At 39.0% G+C, this 23053-nt stretch overlaps 2 protein-coding genes and 1 non-coding gene across 3 annotated transcripts; all 3 read right to left on the bottom strand.

The window, feature by feature from the left end:
* Positions 1–159: 159 nt before the first annotated feature.
* trnaf-gaa (transfer RNA phenylalanine (anticodon GAA)) lies at positions 160–232 on the bottom strand. The gene has a single exon. It is a non-coding gene; the product is annotated as a tRNA-Phe (tRNA).
* A 33-nt stretch (positions 233–265) lies between these two features.
* Positions 266–11520, bottom strand: LOC113041659 (uncharacterized). The gene is made up of 5 exons (XM_026200310.1): positions 11248–11520; positions 9854–9917; positions 7836–9484; positions 1998–2061; positions 266–1257 (listed from the first exon to the last, which is right to left on the bottom strand). Exons 2-5 carry the CDS (start codon positions 9910–9912, stop codon positions 519–521), a joined length of 2511 nt encoding a protein of 836 aa, XP_026056095.1. The 5' UTR covers positions 9913–9917; positions 11248–11520; the 3' UTR covers positions 266–518.
* Positions 11521–14483: 2963 nt separating this feature from the next.
* LOC113040897 (uncharacterized) lies at positions 14484–21889 on the bottom strand. The gene is made up of 6 exons (XM_026199092.1): positions 21448–21889; positions 19315–19452; positions 15672–15954; positions 15208–15341; positions 15098–15130; positions 14484–14770 (listed from the first exon to the last, which is right to left on the bottom strand). The coding sequence occupies exons 1-6, from the start codon at positions 21887–21889 to the stop codon at positions 14484–14486; spliced, it is 1317 nt and encodes a 438-aa protein (XP_026054877.1).
* Between the last annotated feature and the right edge of the window lie 1164 nt (positions 21890–23053).

Genomic DNA, 23053 nt, shown 5'->3' with positions numbered 1-23053 from the left:
ACTTAAGTCGTGTTATTGAAGGTGGAGAGAGAGCTGTACATGCACTCCCCCCACCCACAATTCCTTCCGGCCCGAGACTAGAACCCACAACCCTTCGATTGGGAGTCCAACCCTCTAACCATTAGGCCACGACTTCCCCATAAAATGAGTGGGAGATTTTGTCGAAACCCGGGATCGAACCAGGGACCTTTAGATCTTCAGTCTAACGCTCTCCCAACTGAGCTATTTCGGCCACAACTTTTGCATTAACGTAATGTAAATTTACATTAACCTCTTAAGTAATACCAATGGAACATTTGCAAAATTACAAAAACATACATATATGTAATTGTTTAATAAAAATGATTACTAGGGACAGTTTGGTAGTCACCCCCACCCCAATTCTACACCCTGGTATGCACTACAAAAAATAAAGGTGGCTTGACTTTAATAGCTGTAATGAGATGCTGGTCACTAGATGAATTGATGTTTCAGGTGGATCGAGCAATAACTTGCCTTAGCAGTTTTCACTTTGTATGCTAATAAACTGCTAGTTTGTCTTTTGTTTTCTCAAGTTCATTAACAATGTTTTGTAACTGATCAATTAAGTTCCTCATTTTAACAATGAATTTCCCAGCCTTTGTGTTCATCTCACTTTCCTCTATTTCTTCATCTATGTGTGTATCTGCTAGTTTGTCCATGTCATCGAGTGTCCTGGTGTTTTCAGACGAGATCATGTTAAACACAAAGCTGAACCCACTATAAACTTCTGAAATTAAAGCCATAGTTTCAGAAACCTTCTTAGTCAGTTCAGTAACGTCTTCTATCCATGTGGCATCTTGCTCTCCCAATATTGTCTCAGTGCGCTCAAGAATGTCTTTCATCTTTTCAGCCATAGGGCTGATTTTATCCCGAAATCCCTTCAGTTCAGATTCAATGCCTTTTCTTAACCCTGTCATCTGGCGCTTTTTCTTAGAGCTGCAGTTTACACTTATACCTCGAGCACTTATGAATGTAGATATAGCGAAAACAAGAAAAACCACAAGAGCAACAAAAAAAGCCCCTACAGTAAATGGAGCTAAAGCTAATCCTGCAGCTATAGCAGCAGATCCACCAATGCCCGCCCATCCTGCTAATCTAGAGCCTTCAGAGGCAAATCTGCAATCATTTTCAAACTTTTTGATGATATGACACAGTCTCTCTGTGCACTGCTGAAGCTGAGGGTGATCTTTCTCGTAGAGTTCAATAAATTCATCTTTGAGACGAGTAACTCCGGCTCTAGAGAAAAGAAATATTAAGAGCTTATAATTAGGATATATAAAGTATTTTACAATTTTGAATGCAGACACTTTTTTATTAACGGTAACCACATTTGCTGATAAGCAGATGCTACTTATGATACTTTATTCTATATATACTGCCTGTCCAAAAAAAGTCACACACTCTTTGACAGCCTTTAGCTTTGTGTAACATTGTGCTTTCATTGTGGCATTGTTTCGACACCATTATGCAATGTCACAACATTTACCTCCATCAAGAACATGCATTTTTGGTTGAGATCTTGTTTCGAGATTTGGAAAGTCGAAGCACTCTGTAAAGATCAGGAATCTGTGGTGGACCAGTTCATAAATTAAAATGATTCCTCATGCTTACTGAACCACTGTTTCACTATTTGGGTCCAATACATCTTGACATTGTCATTCTGGCATATGTGCATCTTCCAGTGTGGTTGTTTAAGAAATGAAGATGTACACACCGCATCAGTAAGAGTTGAAAGAATTGGTGCCAAACATGCAACACACCAGAAACATTGATCACTGTATCCAAAACATTATTAAATCCTAACATTTAAAGTGTTTACTTAATGAAACATATTGACTTTTTGTGGCAGGCAGTGTATTAAGTTCAAGAGATATTTTATTAATACTGCACCAAAATATAATAATGTAAGTGTTTTTTTTTGTTGTTTTTTTTTAAGCACCAGTCTTCTGAATCAATGTGTAGCAATGTTTTCTCACATTATTTCGGGAGGTTCATCCATGCTTTTGCGCCGGTGGTGATGTATGGATGCTGCTGTTGCTGCTGCAATGAAAAATTATAAAATTAAAAAAAACACAAATTGGATAAATTATACCTTTTTATGAGATTATCTCATAACTACATCACAATAAAGTAAACACAGAATTGATGTAAAGGTTCTTTTTTCAGATAATATTACATGCACTTTTTACACTATTAACACTATAAATAATCCTCTTTAATAATAATAATAATAAAAAAAAAAAAAAAAATAATAATAATAATAATAATAATAAAATGGAAATAAGACTTCTTGTGTAGTTTGCACATTGCCAAAACTGAATGTGTGTGTTGGGAGAATCAAGGACGTAAGTCACATGATAGAAACATTGGTCTCATTGCTGCTTTTATTTCAGCAGAGCATTGAAATGATCTCTCAGTGTAATTTCTGCACACACACACACACACACACACACACACACACACACACACACACACACACACACACACACGCGTATTAAGTATATATATAAATATATATATATATATATATATATATATACAGTATTGTTCAAAATAATAGCAGTACAATGTGACTAACCAGAATAATCAAGGTTTTTAGTATATTTTTTATTGCTACGTGGCAAACAAGTTACCAGTAGGTTCAGTAGATTGTCAGAAAACAAACAAGACCCAGCATTCATGATATGCACGCTCTTAAGGCTGTGCAATTGGGCAATTAGTTGAAAGTGGTGTGTTCAAAAAAATAGCAGTGTCTACCTTTGACTGTACAAACTCAAAACTATTTTGTACAAACATTTTTTTTTTTCTGGGATTTAGCAATCCTGTGAATCACTAAACTAATATTTAGTTGTATGACCACAGTTTTTTAAAACTGCTTGACATCTGTGTGGCATGGAGTCAACCAACTTGTGGCACCTCTCAGCTGTTATTCCACTCCATGATTCTTTAACAACATTCCACAATTCATTCACATTTCTTGGTTTTGCTTCAGAAACAGCATTTTTGATATCACCCCACAAGTTCTCAATTGGATTAAGGTCTGGAGATTGGGCTGGCCACTCCATAACATTAATTTTGTTGGTTTGGAACCAAGACTTTGCCCGTTTACTAGTGTGTTTTGGGTCATTGTCTTGTTGAAACAACCATTTCAAGGACATGTCCTCTTCAGCATAGGGCAACATGACCTCTTCAAGTATTTTAACATATGCAAACTGATCCATGATCCCTGGTATGCGATAAATAGGCCCAACACCATAGTAGGAGAAACATGCCCATATCATGATGCTTGCACCTCCATGCTTCACTGTCTTCACTGTGTACTGTGGCTTGAATTCAGAGTTTGGGGGTCGTCTCACAAACTGCCTGTGGCCCTTGGACCCAAAAAGAACAATTTTACTCTCATCAGTCCACAAAATGTTCCTCCATTTCTCTTTAGGCCAGTTGATGTGTTCTTTGGCAAATTGTAACCTCTTCTGCACATGCCTTTTTTTTAACAGAGGGACTTTGCAGGGGATTCTTGAAAATAGATTAGCTTCACACAGACGTCTTCTAACTGTCACAGTACTTACAGGTAACTCCAGACTGTCTTTGATCATCCTGGAGGTGATCATTGGCTGAGCCTTTGCCATTCTGGTTATTCTTCTATCCATTTTGATGGTTGTCTTCCGTTTTCTTCCACGTCTCTCTGGTTTTGCTCTCCATTTTAAGGCATTGGAGATCATTTTAGCTGAACAGCCTATCATTTTTTGCACCTCTTTATAGGTTTTCCCCTCTCTAATCAACTTTTTAATCAAAGTACGCTGTTCTTCTGAACAATGTCTTGAATGACCCATTTTCCTCAGCTTTCAAATGCATGTTCAACAAGTGTTGGCTTCATCCTTAAATAGGGGCCACCTGATTCACACCTGTTTCTTCACAAAATTGATGACCTCAGTGATTGAATGCCACACTGCTATTTTTTTGAACACACCCCTTTCAACTAATTCAACTAATTGCCCAATTGCACAGCCTTAAGAGCGTGCATATCATGAATGCTGGGTCTCATTTGTTTTCTGAGAATCTACTGAACCTACTGGTAACTTGTTTGCCACGTAGCAATAAAAAAATATACGAAAAACCTTGATTATTCTGGTTAGTCACATTGTACTGCTATTATTTTGAACAATACTGTATATATATATATATATATATATATATATATATATATATACACACACACACACACACATGTTATAATGTGATAATTTAGTGTAATGCATTCTTTTTGACTCCTGATACTCTTATCAGAATCAGAATCAGAATCAGAATCAGAATGAGCTTTATTGCCAGGTATGTTTACACATACGAGGAATTTGTTTTCGTGACAGAAGCTCCGCAGTACAACAGAATGACAGCGACAGAACATAAAACACCTAATAAAAGAATAAAAAATACAAATATGTAGACAGTGAATGACAATATACAAATGACAATTGTAGGCAGGTATATTACAAAGTGAAGTTATGTATGTACATATATATTGTGTGCAAGATTTAAGTGTATACTAAGTATGTGTGTTAGATAAATAAAGTGTGTGTGTATATAAATTTAAAGTGTAGTGTGTTCGCCATTGTTGTCAGCTGTTCATAAGATGGATTGCCTGAGGGAAGAAACTGGTCCTGTGTCTGGTCGTTCTAGTGCTCAGTGCTCTGTAGCGTCGACCAGATGGCAACAGTTCAAAGAGGGAGTGTGCTGGATGTGAGGGGTCCAGAGTGATTTTGACAGCCCTTTTTCTCACTCTGGATAAGTACAGTTCTTGAATAGATGGGAGAGTTGAACAGATGATTCGCTCAGCAGTCCGGACTACTCTCTGTAGTCTTCTGAGGTCAGATTTAGAAGCTGAGCTGAACCAGACAGTTACTGAAGTGCAGAGGATGGATTCAATGATGGTGGAGTAGAACTGTTTCAGCAGCTCCTGTGGCAGGTTTAACTTCCTCAGCTGGCGGAGAAAGTACAACCTCTGCTGGGCCTTTTTTACGATGGAGTCAATGTGAATGTCCCACTTCAGGTCCTGAGAGATGGTGGTTCCCAGGAACCTGAATGACTCCACTGCAGTCACAGGGCTGTTCATGATGGTGAGTGGGGGGAGTGCAGGGGGTTTCTCCTGAAGTCCACGATCATCTCCACTGTTTTGAGGGTGTTAAGCTCCAGGTTGTTGAGACTGCACCAGACAGCCAGCTCTTTTACCTCCTGTCTGTAAGCAGACTCGTCACCGTCCTGAATGAGGCCGATGAGTGTGGTGTCATCTGCAAACTTCAGGAGCTTGACAGAGGGGTCCTTAGATGTGCAATCGTTGGTGTACAGGGAGAAGAGCAGTGGGGAGAGTACACAGCCCTGGGGAGCTCCGGTGCTGATTGTACGGGTGCTGGATGTGTATTTTCCCAGCCTCACTAGCTGCTGCCTGTCTGTCAGGAAGCTGTTGATCCACTGACAGACGGAGGTGGGCACGGAGAGCTGATTTAGTTTGGGCAGGAGGAGGTTTGGGATGATCGTGTTGAAGGCCGAGCTGAAGTCCACAAACAGGATCCTCACATAAGTCCCCGGTCTGTCTAGGTGTTGCAGAACATAATGCAGTCCAATGTTTACTGCATCGTCCACAGACCTGTTTGCTCTGTAGGCAAACTGAAGAGGATCCAGCAAGGGCCCAGTGATGTCCTTCAGGTGGGCCAGCACCAGTTTTTCAAATGACTTCATGACTACAGATGTTAGAGCCACAGGCCTGTAGTCATTTAGTCCTGTAATTTTGGGTTTCTTAGGGATGGGGATGATGGTGGAACGTTTGAGGCATGAAGGGACTTCGCACAGCTCCAGCGATCTGTTAAAGATCTTTGTGAAGATGGGGGCCAGCTGTTCAGCACAGGATATCAGACAGGCTGGTGTAACACGATCTGGGCCTGGTGCTTTTTTCCTTTTCTGCTTCCGGAAGACCTGGCGCACCGCATCCTCGCTGATCTGAAATGCAGGTGTGGGGGAGAGGGGGGATGCAGGAGGTGAGAATGGTGAGAGTGCTTGATTGGAGAGGTGTTCAGGATGGGTTGCAGGAGCTGTTAATGGTGTGAACAGTAGTTTGGAGAGGCATTCAGGGCTGGTTGCAGGAGTTGTGAAGGGTGTGAATGGTTGTGTGGGGAGGCGTTCAGGGCAGGTGATGGGTGTTCTTTCAAACCTGCAGTAAAACTCGTTCAGATCGTCTGCCAGTCGTTGATTCTCTACGGTGCTGGGGGGTGGTGTCTTGTAATTGGTGATCTTCTTTAGACTTTTCCACACTGATGCGGAGTCGTTGGAAGTGAACTGAGTCCTTATTTTTTCAGAATAATTCCTCTTTGCCACTTTGATCTCCCTTTCCAATGTGTATTTAGCCTGTTTATACAAGACATTGTCCCCCTTCACGTAAGCATCTTCTTTGGCCTGACGGAGCTGTCTGAGTTTTGCAGTGAACCACGGTTTGTCATTATTGTAAATTAGTTGAGTCTTTGTAGGAATACACATATCCTCACAGAAACTGATATATGATGTTACGGTCTCTGTGAGTTCATCCAGATCGGTGGCAGCAGCTTCAAAAACACTCCAATCAGTGAGGTCAAAACAAGATTGTAAATCCTGCTCTGCTTCATTAGTCCATCTTTTTACAGTCCTTGATACAGGTTTAGCTGATTTTAGTTTCTGCCTGTAGGACGGTATAAGATGAACCAGAAGGTGATCAGAACGTCCCAAAGCTGCTCGTGGAACAGAGTGAAATGCATCCTTTATTGTGGTGTAACAGTGATCCAATATATTACTGTCTCTGGTGGGACATGTAACATGCTGTCTGTATTTTGGCAGTTCACGGGACAGATTGGCTTTATTAAAGTCCCCGAGAATGATTAAAACAGAGTCTGGGTGTTGTTGTTCTGTCTCTGTGATCTGATCAGCGAGTTTCTGTAAAGCTGAGCTCACATGCGCTTGAGGATGGATGTAAACACTGACCAGAATGAACGAGTGAAACTCCCGCGGCGAATAGAACGGCTTGCAGTTAATGAAGAGTGTTTCGAGATTTGAGCAGCACGTCTTCTTTAACACAGTTACATCTGTACACCACCGTTCATTGATGTAAAAGCATGTCCCGCCGCCGCGCGATTTCCCCGTGGATTCTGATTCACGATCCGCTCTAAACAGCTGAAATCCCGGCAGATGGAGCGCGCTGTCCGGTATGGTGTCATTCAGCCAGGTTTCCGTGAAACACAGAGCAGCAGAGTGTGTGAAATCCTTATTAGTCCAAGAAAGCAGAAGGAGTTCGTCCGTTTTGTTGGGTAGAGAGCGGAGATTTGCCAGATGGATGCTAGGCAACGGCGTTCGAAATCCGCGCTTCCTGAGTCTGACGAGCGCTCCCGCTCGCTTCCCCCGTCTGCGCGTCCTGAAGCGCTTGATCAGCGCCGCCGCTCCTCCGATAACAACGTTCACTAAAACATCTGAATAATTGAAATCTGGAAAAACATCTTGTGGTGCGTTCTGCCGAATGTTCAGCAGTTCTTCCCTGGTGAAACTGATGGCAGGAATATAACTAAAGATAGGACAAACTAACAAAAACACAAAAACATATGCGGAGCTCGTCACGGAGGCAGCCATCCTGTATCGGCGCCAGCCATTATTTTATTTTACAAAACATAAAAGTTATTTCTTAATGGAACTTTTTTTAAGTGAAATATTTTCTCAGATGTATCTACATCTGTTGTGCTTTTTCATCTTGTATTTTCAGATTTGTTGCATTTATTATTATTTTTTAATTATTATTATTTTACCTGCTACACGATTGTCAAATCGGTTGCAATTTTTCCCAGTGAAATCCATCACATGATGTAGAGCCCCCTTATTTTTCTGTTCTTCTCCAGTTTTCCTCAGATCCTTCAGGTTCTTCATCCATTCATCTTTTCCCTCCTCCTTCAGTCTGTCAATCAAGAAATCCAGATGCTGAAGAGTGAAAGCGCTGTCTGCTTTCAGTGCGATTTCAGACAGACTCACAACGATGATATAAGCTTCATGCAGCAGGTTGGACTCGTCATTTTTAATCTTCTCCAGATCACTGACCAGTTTCTCTTCTACTTCGGTTTTATTCTCAGATTCTTTCTTATTTCTTTCATGTTCGTTTGAAATATTTTCATATATTTTTTTATCAAAGCTGGTTTTCGGCTTTTCACCAGTGCGTTCATACTCCAGTTTAAGCTCGTGAAATGTAATGGTGATGGTCTTTGTCTTCACCACATATTTTTTATTCTCCCTGACATGTTCACTGTAATGACACTTTCCTGTACACACAGTGCAGTGGTTTTTTTTCATGACTTCACAGCTTGAGGGTTCTTCCCAGCATTTCTTATGGCAGTTCTCTTCACAGACATTGCAACAGGTTTGGTTTCTGCTCCACCACCATTCATCATCTGTGGAGACTTTCTCTTTGACAGATGTTCGGACTGTAAACTGAAAGTTTTCACATTTCTGAATCTTGTCTCTGTGCTCTTTGATGGCTTCCTGAATCCCAGTCAGTTCTTTCGTTTTCAGCTCCTCCTCACAGATTCGCTCCTTCAGATTCGAGACACAGGCCTCAAGTCGTCTTCGCTCTTTCAGAACATCTAATGTCATCTGAAGACTTTTTCTGTTCTTCTCTTCCAGGAGTGTCAAAATCTCCCTCATGCTTTGGTCTCCCATCTCCCAGGCGGAATTCAGATCACTCTCACACTGTTTGTCTCTTTTCTCTTTCTGCTGGTTGTTGAATAAGAAATGAACGGGTTGTTTTTTCCCATCTCTTCTGCAGGGAATCTGGGCTTTCTTAATGGCACTGAGAGCATCTCTTGGATGTCGTCCATCTGAATGTGTGAAGAGAATCACTGTGTTGTTCTCTATATCTCTACCAAACAGAGACAGAACTGAGTGAAATATGTAAAGCTCTTTTCCAGAGAGTCGATTCTGAGTCGCCTTCATCACAAAACACACTGCATCAATATAATGAATGCCATCCTCGTCTGAGAGTAATCTGCTCAGATACTCAGAGATTTCTCTGTCTTTCTCGTATCCGTTAGTGTTTGCGTATCCTGGAGTGTCAATGATGGTCAGAGATGTTGGGTTTTCTTCGACAAACACCTCATAAACAGTGATCTCAGATGTCTGGGTTAATGACTCTTCTATGTCTTCTTCTTCTTCTTCTGTGATTTGGTAAAACTCTTCATCCTCAAACTTCACTCCGAGGAAGTAGTTGATCATGGTGTTGATGAGGGTGGTTTTCCCAGCTCCGGTTTCTCCCACCAGCAGGATGACTTTGTTCTGCTTGTTTCTGTCTCTTTTTCCATATGTCCATCGTCTGACCTTTTTCTGATTGCCATCAATATATTTTCTGTCTGTGTTGAGTCGGTAAAGTGCTGGAGGACCTGGATTCATGAGGATGGCATCATGATGTGATCTGCAAGAGACAGAACGGATTCAGCATCATGTTATGATCTCAATCAGTTATAATCTAGTCTATAAGGACAGATGATTTGACAGTGACCGGTTCGTGGTTGTTTATGACTGTCAGTGTCGTTTCAGTCCTGAACAAAGGCAAAACTATATTGAATTCATATTTTAAGTCAACATATAATTTTTGTTCATTTTGAAACAATGAGTCATCTTCTCTCTCTCTCTCTGTATTTTTTTTTTTTTTTTTTTTTGTCTCTAGCTTGAGAAGGTTGATATTTTTCTTGTAGTTTTCTCCTGCCATCATTTATTAACAAATCATAGGCAATATGGTAAATAATCTCATTTTCTGAAATTAGTAACAACAAACTCTTACGCCAGTCTGGGAGGAACATCCTTGCTGTTTCGTCGGCGGGGCTGAATAGTTGATGACATTGCTTCTGTGAATAAGAAAACAACACATTCTCTGTTTGCATATATCAGGTTATCACGTATCACAATTATGAGTAAAATATTAAATTATGAGGTTTTTGATCAAGTATATGTTTGCTAGATCTCCGGTCTGTATTTAATTCAGACAATTTAATAAATTGTACTTAATTTAATTAGTAATTGCATCCAGCAATTTATTTGTTCTCATTACAGAATTATCAATTTACTATCAAGATGATAACCAATGCAATTAATATAAATTATAATTAATCAGTATTCATCGATTTTAAAATGGATATATAATAATGAATTCTTAATTAATTAATAATATAATAATTAATCAGTATTTATCGATAAAAAATGGAGGTAAAACATTTTATTCTGAACATAAGTGTACACATTTTATCTCATGTATACAGCACACAGAGAACCTTCACAACTCATCAGTCATCTGATAAACATAGAATCATTTATTTCATTTATTCAGTTTCGTTACACTATCAATACATAACATTTGTTTATGTCCGTCATTTTAGCTTTCAGAAGCGTGCTCTCGCGCGCCCCCTTCATGATGTGTACTGAGCGCGAGCTCCGCTGCAGACTTCTACCCGACATTCAACGCGGCATTACGTCACGAAAGTGTGTTAATAGTTTACTGGGTCTGGTTTCGGTTTCGTTTTGAAGACATCGCCTCAAGGTTCCCTCTAGATTTTCCAGTGGGCTGCACAATGATGAATACTTCGCTGTGCATTCTTGTTAACTCTGCCTATTTCTCTTGATAAAGATTTAACAGATCCTTATTAGAAAATAACATACCCGCACAAATATTCACTTTTTGTTTTTTCGTAACTCCCTTGTAATGCCTTTTTTTTTTTTTTTTTGCAGATATATTACCAAAGCCTTTTTATTAAAATAATAATAATAATAATAATAATAATAATAATAATAATAATAATGAATAAAATAAATAAATAAATAAAGATGGTGATTGTTATTATTAAATTCAGGTTTTTATGCCACTACATCTGTGTTTATCAGGCAGCGTGACTTGTTTCAACAGCTATGTAGTGTATTCCCCAGTAGCCTATAACAGTGGGAAAGCCTGACATTTAATACAATTTAATACAAAAGGCAGAAGACTGAAAAAAAAACCGTCCATGTGTAGATATATGTATCATTTAAAATGGAGGCCACGCCCCTTGTTTGTGCGTCACTACTTGCACTCGTGACACTACTCTAATAACAGCTTAATCCAAACCGCACATTATCCTACATATAGAGCACACAAACAAGCATGTGAACACACATGCACATTCTCACTATTAACACTAGACCAACCTTTCTGCAGTCCTGATCGAAGCTCTTGTGTTCTGCATCCTAATGATGAACACAGCAGCTCAGCTTCCACATGTCCAGCTCAAAACACAAGATCTTGTGCTTTACACTGAGATGATGGAGACTAAACAAGACCTGACATGCAATAAATATATCCAGTTTAGTTTTAAATCATATGTGTGATACACATAAAAGGTAAAGCAGGCGTAAATTGTTTAAAGCTAGGTAAACATTTAACAGCTAACTTTTGCTCCTCCCTTCTTTCTTTCTCTTCTCTTCCTCATACACACTTCCGCCGCAAAACAGGTTGATCAAGCTTACATTTACACAGGAACGAACTAAACATGTAGATGAGCTTTCAGAATGTGTAGAGGCATTTATAAAATTAACTTAGTTATAAAATTAAATGTATATAAAATGTTATTTAAAAAAAAAAAATAGGGCATGATTGAATGTTTTACAGAAATAAATGTCTGCAAATACAGACATGTTTAAGTAAAAGGAGGATTGGAAAATCTTGTCATTATAAAATGTTTCATTATTTCACTGTTGACATCTGAAGTGATGTTTAAAGGCAGATCAATCTACAACATGTTTCAGTAAATTATTTCACATTTGTTTTTGCTTATTTATCATTTCCACCACAAGATGGCCTCAATATACACGAGGAGTGACTCAAAGATTATTTTTTCAGATTTTCCTGTGGTCTGAGGTGTGTTAAGAGTGCCTGAATTTGCTCGGAAGAGGCACCCCATTCACAAATCGCAAATATTCAACATGTTGACTATTTATGATCAGAAATCCGGATGGGTGGGGGGTACCCAGAGGACTATGATCTGGAGATTATCATGTGAAACAAAACAATATTCAATCAGAAAGAGAACTGACAGAAGACGACTGCATCAGAAAACTCTAAAATACTGCATTCAAAGGCAGCATTACAAGGCATCAAGGCACGTTTGAATCCAAAATCTGCTTTACTTCCTGTCTCAGGAGGTACTTTCTCCTGATTGAATTCTGAAGGCATCACCACCACACCTCACATTCACTCAGAGCGGGCCTCGAACCCGGGTCTTCGGCATGGGAGGAGGACGCACTAACAAGGAGGCCAAATGACTGCAGCCACTAGCGTCTGTCTCCAGTGTGTCTCTTGAGATCGGGGAGTGAGGTTTAACTGATTGGGCTGTGGAGGATGTAACACTGGCTATCTACAAAGATAATAATAATAATAACAGGAATGATTCAGATTAATCAGACCAGGGTAAGTTTTACACTCTGTAATACTAGAATCAAAGAATGACAATCAGGTACTAATAAAGTATTCAAATGAATTTTAAAGCCTCACATACACCCACACAAATAAACTCTATTAACCTTGACTAGCATAGGTTATTTGCTTATGTTTGCTCTGTATCCTTATGTTCTTTTCTGTGAAATTGGATATTTCAGATGGTTTGCTTCAATGAACTGGTTTGTTTATGCAGTCATGCATTAATGTTACACATAGGCTACATAGATAGACCATGAGGAACCATACAAACTTTAATTCGGCCCTTCATTCAAGTGCTCGGTTCATGCATGTACCTATCAGCGATTCATCAGTCTTCGGTCTGAGTTTAACTGTTTCTTCAGTTCAGTGACTGTTGGAGGATCTGGAGCTCTGACTTAGTTCATTCATCACAGTCAGAGTGACTGTTGGATGTCTGAAAGTGAGTTTTGATTGAGTAACTTGTAGATCTGTGCTGGTTGAAGCACAAATGGTTCCAGACGGTTCAGTCCGACTTGGTCAATTTATTCTTTCAATAAAAAGAATCACTTCAAAATAATGATTTGTTCATGAACCGGACATCACTCCGGCCCATTTGCCTGAAGCTCTGTTTACAATGAATAATGTTTTAAATAAAGTTCAATCTCTTGCACAGATGATTATTTCTCTTCATAAGATCAATATAGAAGCCATGGGTATTCATTTTGTGTTGCATGATATATTTTATTATTAATATTATTTTCAAAACCGGTAAAATCTTCTTTAATGTTCTACTCAAAAAATAAATACATAAATTCACCTACAACTACAGTTAATCTACAGGAAATTAGAATTTTTTTGGGTGAACTATCCCTTTAAGATCCTGCCTTCTACTGTCATTAGAAGATATGTTTAATTTAATTTCATTTGACAAAATGCATTTGGATTCGGAACACGAAACTTTACATAATATACTTATATAATAAATATAAATTACAATTTGTTTGTGTGCATTTGTATGTGTATTTATATAAATACATTTTATTCATTTAAATTGTCATTTGAAAGTGCTAAAATAATTGATAAATGTTTGTTGCAATATGATCTGTTGCCTCACACAACATTTCCTGCACCTTGAGAGCTTTAGAATAAATTTGCAACCCTGTTAATTTATGGTTTATTTTTAAAACCATGGAATAGTATTCATCAAACAGACTCGAATCATCTGAGCATATCTTTTGTCAAAACGAGTGGGAATGTGTTTTTATAGCCACATACATAGCATACATACTACATGTCTTGTGCTCCTCACTGTAAACATCCAAATGTTTTTTTTTTTTTTTTTTTGAGTCAGACACATTCAATACAACATTCAATGCTGTAGTAATTTATTAATATAGAAAGCAAAGATAAAGAATAGGATGAGGGTGTTTAGGGGGTAACTGGAGGAAGGATAAAGGTGCATAAGTAAAATGTAAAAAGTGCAATAATAGTATTGCTCAGAAAACAGTAGTGTCAGCGGATCGGTGGACTGTGATGTACGTCATTACATTCCACTTAATCTGGAAATGAAATCAGAAATAAAAATCATTAAGCCTGCATACACATTATATATACATACATATATATATATATATATATATATATATATATTTTTTTTTTTTTTATTTCTACACACCACATCTCTCTCATTTTATCTCTCACCTGAATAAACCTCAACTTCACACAGAGTGAGGAATTCATTGCGTCCAGGCACAATAAGGTTCACGTATCGCCCCTTAACAGGCTTAAACTCAAATGTTTTTGTGTCTCCGAGTGGGACGGGCCCAACAGTCGCAACCCTGTGAAGAGACAGAGAAAAAGAGAGGGGCGTATCAGATAATTCTAATTCTATAAAAGGCAAGTTTGAATTAAAATGATTTATTCAAAGTAATTTTTATCTTACTAATTTTCTCAATTTGTTTGTATAAGTGTTAAGAGACAGAGACAGCACTTACAGGAAATTATTGTTGCCGTTATTCTCCAGGCTGTTTCCGATACGGATCTGAACACCCTCAATCCTCTTTTCACAGCAGTCTCCACGATTAGTGATGCTAACCCTGGTTACCCTGTAGACGTCCAGCAGGTCAACTCTCCACCAGGGGTCCTTGTCCCCGTTAGTCACGCTGCATGACCCGAGCGCGTGAATTGACTGTCTGTTACCATCGATAGCATTTTGAGCAACTCCTAATCCACTGTTTGTAGTGGACTGAACAGCTTTGCCTCCAAGAGCAAGATTCCCTGTTTAACATTACATAATTATGTTATTAAGAATGATTTTATTGAAAAGAACTGAAGGAAAATGTGCAAGTTTGATTGATTTTTCAAAATGTGTTACTTTGCTGGCTCTAGTGCCTGAGCTACGGCTGTTATATATATATATATATATATTTCATTTTAATATATGATATATAAGTTTTATATCATTTTGAAGGTATTTAGGTATTTTAATGTATAATGTGAATAAGAGAACTCATTTTTGAAAATGTGCTCATTTTGACTAATTTGGCCAGCACAGGTCTCATATATGTGTTACTGACAACATTCAAAGAAATGAAGAGCACTCACTTGGACCACAAGTGTACAATGGTTTGTCCTTTTCTGTTAATATAATACACACATTAGTCAGTACATAAACACATTCTATCACAGAGTTGTGTTCTCTCTTTATCCCTCACCTGCAAACACCTCGACTTCACACAGAGTAAGGATTTCATCGTTCCCAGGTAAAAATATGTTGACATATCGTCCGTTAACCGGCTCAAACACAAACGTTACTGTTCCATTAGGAACAGTAAGAACAGTTGCAGCCCTAGAAATACATAAAGAACAGTGTAAAAGTGAAAACCACATGCCCTAAACACATGCCTAAAAAATATATTCAACTGTACTGAAATAAAAAGACTATTCATAAATGATTGTTCATGTTTTATATCACACTGCTATAATAAACAGTGGTCTAAACTAATAAATGTCTAATAACAATCTGAAAAAAAAAAAAAAAAATTAGTTGAAACTCCATGGTAGTCGGTCACTGATTGTTTGGTTTATGGAGGAGGTACAGTTTTGCCTCCTGTTTTGTTAAACTAGATCACACATTATAAATATCGCAAGATGATAAAACATTTGAAACATTTCTTACAGCTCATTGTTGTTTCCGTTGTTCTCCAGCTTGTTACCAATACGAATCTGAGCTCCTCGGAGTCGTTCTTTGCAACAGTCTCCACGATTAGTGATGGAAACATTGCTTATACTGTAGACGTTTCCAAGGTCAGCTCTCCACCATGGGTTAAACTCCACTTTAGTGAGGGTGCATGAGCCCTTCGCGTAATTTGAGTCTCTGTTTCCATCTACTGCGTGTTCAGCAGCTCCCTGTGGGTTTCCTAAGGAGGACTGCACCACCCAGGCATTAAGAGCAAGATTCCCTACACAGTCGATAAAAAAAAACTAAAGAATCAAATCACAAGATTTCAATGACCATATAATTTTAATAATTTGATCCGCTGATATGTAATATGAAGACACTCAATGATTACAGATTTTTACATCCAGGAATTTTTACTATTATTTTCCTAAACATACCTTTCAAATTAGCAACACACAGCCCAGTAAAAAGTGTTAGTAACAATATCACACGTATGGCCATCCTGATTAAGACATAAAAAAAAAAAAACATATTACATCATCTCAGCATATGAATGATATTTTTCAATTTATCATCCTTATTTACACAAAAAAATGGCATATAGCCCATTTTAAAGATTGATTTGTGACCGGACACATCCAACAATGATTTAATTGGACCTGCTGTAGAGAGTGCATAAACATTCAACTCACCTGGAATCCATCAATACATCAACCTCACAGAAGAACTTCACAATTCAGCAGTTACCGGCTTTTAAAGAAAATAATACATTTTATGTAACAAATAAATAATGTTATAATTTTTAGTTTCTAAACAATCGCTAGGTTTATAATTTATCCAATATATTATTCACATGAGGAATACAATGCCCTGACAATACATTACAAACCAAAATGTGCTATTGTTGATATGAAAATTAATACGCACCAGCATCTATGAAGAGTTTCTAGTTGAATAAGATTGTGCTCAGAAATTATGTTTATTTATTGCTGAATAAGTCCCTCCCAACCAAATGCGGTATCAGATATATGAATATTCAAAATTAAATGGACCTATTACAAAAGAGCCCCTCTTTTCTCTAAGCATTTATTATGATAAGATACATTTACATACAATACATAATTTGGAACACTGCCCTATAAATTTAATCCTCGTGTTAAGTCAGGATGTTATCAGCACTGCTTTTGACACTATTACCCACAACATACTTTTGAATAACCTCAAAAATTATGGTATTTATGGTATTGGTATTATATGGTATTATTGGAATTATATTGGCATAGTTGAAATCATACTTATATGACAGTTATTAGTTTGTAGCAGTAAATGAAAGAGATACTGTATTATATCAGTCACAATACAGTATGGAGTTCCACATGGCTCAGTACTAGGACCGTTGCACCCTGCACATTATACTGTTGGGAAGTTTCACTGTTGATGATACTCAGCTTTATATTTCTTCACAGCCTGATGAAACATAACAATTCACATAGCTAACAGTATGCATTAAACATACAAAATTGGATGACTAGTAATTTTCTTTTACTAAATTGAGAAAAAAAAAAAGAAAAAGAGTTGTTAATTACGGACCAACAACCTCTGCATGTAGTAACCTAGAATACTGTCTTAAGCTTGATGGCTGCTCTGTTAATTCTCATTCATCAGTTAGGAACCTAGGTGTGCTATTTGATAGCAATCCTTCATTTGAAAACCATGTTTCTAACATTTGTAATACTGCATTTTTCTCTTTTGCATATATCTAACATATGTTCTAAATGTCAAATGCAGAAGCATCAGTTAATGCGTTCATGACCTCAAGGTCAGATTATTGTAATGATTGATTGGGTGGTTGCTCTGTGCACTTCATAAACAAAGTTCTTACTAGAATCAGGAAGTATGACCATATCAGCCCGGTTCTGTTAACTCGGCACTAGCATTAGTGCAGAATTACTTATAATTAAAGCCCCAAAAGGTTTACCCCTTCAGTACTTGAGCAAGCTCATTTCACATTTAAGTTCTTCAAATCTGATCTCAAAACTCTGTGCTAATAGCTAGAATATTAAAATCACCTGCAGTCAGTAGATCCGTTTACTATTTAGCATTCAAACAGTCTTCCTAGAGCTGTTTTGGAGGCACACACTCTGTCTTTTTAAATCTAGATTAAAGACCCATCTCTTTAACTTGGTTTACACATAAAACAATTTCATATTTGTAAAATTCCAATTTGTTAAAAGAGTGTCATGTTGCATAAATTAGGTCAACTGGAACTTTGGCCAGAGAAGAACTGGCCCCCGACAGAGTCTGATCGTTTCTGTCACCGATAGAGTTTGGGTTCTACGCTATTGTCACATGTTGGCTTGCTCAGTTGAGGACACTTGATATTTGTCAATATTATCAACTTGATTGCACAGACACTATTGGATGAAAATTGAACTCAACTGAGCTGGATGATGACATTAAAGTTTTCTCTAGAGCTGTGTGTACAGATGCACGCACTGATATGTGGTTAGGTCAAATTGATTCACTGCCAGTGATGCGGTCTTTTAATATCACTATCAGAATCACAAAAGATTATTGTAGATACATTTACACATTCTGCAGACGCGTTTATTCAAAGTGCATTCAAGTGAGTAATTTTATCAGTTGATATATTTGCTTTAAATGGAAGCCATAACCGCAGGATATCTAATGCCATACTTTGTTGTTTGAAATCCTCATAGTGTAATCAGACACTTTAAGTGTGATCGTCTACTGATCAATATGTACTCCGTGTAGACAGAGTTCTTTAAATTCTCTGGTTGTGTACATTTACTGGTTTAGTGTTGTTCTCACCATGCAACGTCTTTTGCAGGAATAGGACGTTAAACTCAAACACAACACAATGAATGCATAACAAAAAATCACCTTTTAAAAATATCTAGGGATGCAGATACCATTTTTTAAGAGCAAGTCCAATACCAAGATTCTGAGTATCATCCTTTACCAATCTGATACCAGTACTTTCTTCTTCTTCTGTAGTATATTTTCCCGGTTACTTAACGGTAACCTTGTTCCCTGAGAAAGTGTAACGAGATGCAGCGCTGCTCAGTGAATTGGGAAACGTCTTATTCATAACCAGCTTTGAATAATGTGTGTAACACGTCGATAGAATTGACCCTGCGGTAATATATGATGACGTCATCGGAGCGCGCCCGCAACATGGGGCTATAAATAGATAAGCCACAGGTGCATCAACAGGACATTTTGTCTGAAGAGCTGTCCTGGGACATATTCACCCCTAAGGTTGTGCAGGTGTGCTACCAAACCACAAGAAGGCCTCAGCCATTAGCTTGTTATGTTGACCCAAGAATATGAGAGCCCGGAGTAGGATGAACATCCAAACAATAAAATCTTATGAATGTGTGCGGAGAGGACCAACCTGCCGGATCACAAACCTGTTGTAAGGGGGCAACCCTTGCTAAAGCACTAGAGGAGGCAACCCCACTTGTGGAGTGAGCTCTAAGACCTATAGGCGAAGCTTGACTGCGCGCCTCATAAGGCAAAGCAATAGCATCCCTGACCCAATGAGACATGGTCTGCCTGGTGGCAGCTATTCCTCTGTTACCACCATCACAACAGTAGAACAGTTGCTCCGACTTACGCCACTGGCTAGTGCGGTGGACGTAAGTCTGAAGAACACGGACTGGACACAGTCTATAAGATTTCTCCTGCTCTGGCGTTGTGAACGGCGGAGGGCAGAAGGCCTCAAGAATGACCGGATGTACAGCCGAAAACTGATCTTTGGCAGGTAATCAGGATGAGGATGCAAAATCACTTTCACCCTCCCTGGGGCAATGTCTAAGCATTATAGCGAGATAGACAGAGCCTGCATATCCCCAATTCACTTCAAAGAAGTTATTGCCATGAGAAAAAAACAATAAAATTAGAGTCAGAAGTTTATCAGACGCTGATTCTAAAGGTTCAAAGGGGGTCTCAACCAGACCCTCGAGAACTATATCTAAGTCCCAAGAAGGCATCTTGGTTTTTACTGTAGGCCTCAGTCGTCTGGCCCCACGAAGGAAGAGGGCGTCTCCCAAGTGGCATCTCATCAATCAAAGTGTGGCAAGCCGAAAGAGCAGCCACATAAACCTTAAGAGTAGCAGGGCACGTGCCTGTTGATAATTTTTCTTGCATAAAGTCCAGAACTGAAGCAATATGGCAGTTGACTGGATCTACATTGTGTACCACACACCACCTCTCAAAGACACCCCATTTACTGGCATAACTCTGTCTGGTGGAGGAAGCCCTAGCACTAATAATGGTATCAATAACATCCGGCGAAAGCCCTGTGTTCCTCAGTTGTTACCCTTCAGGGGCCAAACATGAAGTTTCCACAGGTCGGGCCTGGAATGGAATATCGTGCCCCCTGCCTTAGACAGAAGGTCCCTCCTCTCCAGAATCGCCCATGGTGAGCCGTCGAAGAGAGATATTATCTCAGAGAACCACACTCTGTTCTGCCAACATGGCGCTATCAGCAAGAAGTAGAGGGGACATTGCATTGTCTGATGGGAGGTGAAGAGGTCCACCTCTGCTTCGTAAAATCTTCTCCAAATCTGTTTCACTACCTCTGGGTGGAGTTTCCATTCCCCCGTCGGTAGTATCAGTCTGTACAGTAAATCTGCTCCAACATTTAAGATCTTGGCCTAGCTTGATCTTGCTCATGGTCTGCCGAATTGTCTTGATCCGAGTGGGAAACAGTTGTGCCAACATGGTGATCAAATCCCAAACGATCCCGAGATAAGTCCTTCTCTGGGCCTGACAAAGAACACTTTTCTCTGTGTTGAGTCTCAACCCCAGAGAAACTAGATGAGCTAACACGATGTCTCTGTGTTGTAGCGTCATCTCTTGAGATTGTGCTAGTATGAGCCAATCGTCGATATAATTCAAAATGCGAATGCCCTGGAGTCGTAATGGAGCCAGCGCTGCATCCATGCATTTTGTGTACTTATGGGGTGATAAGGCTAGGCCGAATGGAAGAACCCAAAATTGGTATGCTTCACCCCCGAGAGCGAACCTCAGGAATTTCCTGTTTTGTGGCAAAATCGTGATGATCGATCGATAATGAAGAACCAATCGCGATGCAGAATTTGCGACACGACCGTCTTGACGGTTAACATCTTGAACTTGAGAGCTTTGACTGTACGGTTTAAGCCTTGAAGATCCAAGATTGGACGCACTCCCCCACCTTTTTAGGAAAACCAGGAAGTCTCTGCTGTAATAACCAGACTCTCTCCGTGGAAGAGGAACATGTCCTATGGCCTCTTTAACCAGAAGAGTTTGTAGCTCTTGAGACAGTACCTGCATCAGCTCTGGTTTCCCGGACGTGGAGACCACACCGTTGAAACGTGGAGGATGATGAATAAATTGGATCCTGTATCCTATCCATACTGTGCTCAATACCCACGCAGAAATGCCCAGCAGAAGTTTCCATGCTGCCAGACTCTCTGAGAGTGGTACCAATTTTAACACTTCCTTTTGAGGGGCTGTTAGATGTTCCATGTCCTGAATGACAGCAGGAAACACTGGAACATCTAATATCTCGCTGGAAACCACCACCCCCCGAAGCACAAGAAGTGGCGGGGATGGAAGGGTTTTATGAGGGTAACGGGGTGGGTCGAAAGCTCTCTAGCGCGCCCCAGCCCGTGAGGGACTACCCCCACCAGCACGGGTGCCAGAGCATCAGGACTTCCTTTTCTTATTAATGATAGTCCTGAGGTCTGTCCCCAATCCATACGAGGGGGATCACGGTCCACCACACTCTGCTTTTTAACCTCTCTGGTTTTTGAAGGAAGGGGGCAAGGCTGGGTGGCTGATGGCCCCTCTCCTTGAGTGCGGCAAGGAAAGAACTGAACAAAATCTTCTTCATGTTTCTTTACTTCCTCAAACTTGTTGACAACCATATTAACCGAATCGCCAAACAGGCCAGATGGAGAAATAGGAGAGTCTAAAAGACACAAATGTTCCTTTTCTTTAATGGCCGTCAAATTAAGCCACAAATGCCTCTCCGTGCTGACTAAAGCTGACATAGACTGGCCAATGGCACGAGCCATCTGCTTGGTTGCACAGAGAGACAAACCTATGGCCCGACGAAACTCAGCGAACGCTTCCTCGTCGATTGTACTGCCCACACTCAAGTCCTTCAACAGGTCAGCCTGGTATGCCTGTAACACTGCCATAGTGTGCAGCGCAGCACCAGCCTGAACTACAGCTTGGTCAGCTTTACCCACTAACAATTACGTTATTTTATAAGGTTTAGTGGGGAGAGTAGGTTTCTTAATCAAGGATGCAGATTCTGGCGAAAGATAGCTTGCAAGCATCTCGTCAACCCGAGACATCTCCGAATACCCCCGCGACTTTGCATCCACGATAGTTGAAAAAGTCAACTTTGAGGACGTAGATGCAAGAAGTATATGGTTTCCTCCATGACTTTGACGGCTCATCATCATAGAAAAACACACATAAAAAGCATTACTCCATTATTTGCATCTGCAAAAAGTGTCTGTTACACATCCTGTCTGAAATTAATCTTTAATCAGACTATTTGTTACATGGATATAGTTTCCCTTTGTACTTTCAATATTTTCTCATTGTCTAGAATATATTGACTTTTATAAGATAACAACTTGACACAGAAGCTTTTTGTTAGGTAAATTGCATTGCAAGTAATAATAATAATAATAATAATAATACCTCTTCCACTGAAATGATTATATGTTAAATGATTATCAGCTATTTGTATGAGCAAATTTCTTTATTGTCATATTGTGCTTGTTTTATTTTTTGGTGATGGTCCTGTACAGTATTTCTCTCTCTCTCTCTATCTCTCTCTCTCTCTCTCTGTGTGTGTGTGTTTAACTCTAACTGCGTTTTATTTAAGTGTAATCGTATTAAACATTTTTGCAAAAGTCAATTAATGAGTTTTGACCAACAATTCAGTGACGTGACAGACAAATATTTATCTGTCCCTCAAATTAGACTTTCACACTGAGAGTTGGAATATATAAATGACAACATTTATTGTAATAAATGTTTAAAATTTTTGCCATTTTCAGAACTTAACAACTATGAATGTGCATAGTATTGAATTTGTATCTGACTGAATGATACCATCAAATCCAGGAAAAAAACTGCAGTTTTAACTAAAGAGATTTAGATCGGTCCATTCAAATTTTATTATGATTTTTTTTTTTTTTTTTTTTTTAAAGGCATTAAATTTTAAATGAAAATGAAGAGACAGTGCTTTCAGTCGTCTGTATGTACAGTAGATCAGTGTTCTTTTTTTATACTGGTAAAAACATTGGACTCATCCTCTGTAAAGTGTTTAATTGATTACTTGTCAT

Source organism: Carassius auratus, chromosome 23, assembly GCF_003368295.1.
Source record: "Carassius auratus strain Wakin chromosome 23, ASM336829v1, whole genome shotgun sequence".
Lineage (NCBI taxonomy): Eukaryota > Metazoa > Chordata > Actinopteri > Cypriniformes > Cyprinidae > Carassius > Carassius auratus.
The sequence above is the reverse complement of the archived record's forward strand: the minus strand, read 5'-3'. Positions and strand labels throughout refer to the sequence as shown.

Excerpts from the sequence above, each read along its gene's own strand:
- LOC113040897 (XM_026199092.1), bottom strand. The coding sequence starts at position 21,889 with ATGGCAGTGTTACAGGCATACCAGGCTGACCTGTTGAAGGACTTGAGT. Across the intron at positions 15,955-19,314 it reads CCACCGCACTAGCCAGTGGC|GGAATCTTGCTCTTAATGCC; the intron begins GTAAGTCGGAGC and ends TCGACTGTGTAG. Across the intron at positions 14,771-15,097 it reads ATTGTACACTTGTGGTCCAA|GGAATCTTGCTCTTGGAGGC; the intron begins GTGAGTGCTCTT and ends AATGTTAAACAG.
- LOC113041659 (XM_026200310.1), bottom strand. The coding sequence starts at position 9,912 with ATGTCATCAACTATTCAGCCCCGCCGACGAAACAGCAAGGATGTTCCT. Across the intron at positions 2,062-7,835 it reads ATTTGACAATCGTGTAGCAG|CAGCAACAGCAGCATCCATA; the intron begins GTAAAATAATAA and ends TTTTCATTGCAG. Across the intron at positions 1,258-1,997 it reads GATGAACCTCCCGAAATAAT|AGCCGGAGTTACTCGTCTCA; the intron begins GTGAGAAAACAT and ends TCTTTTCTCTAG.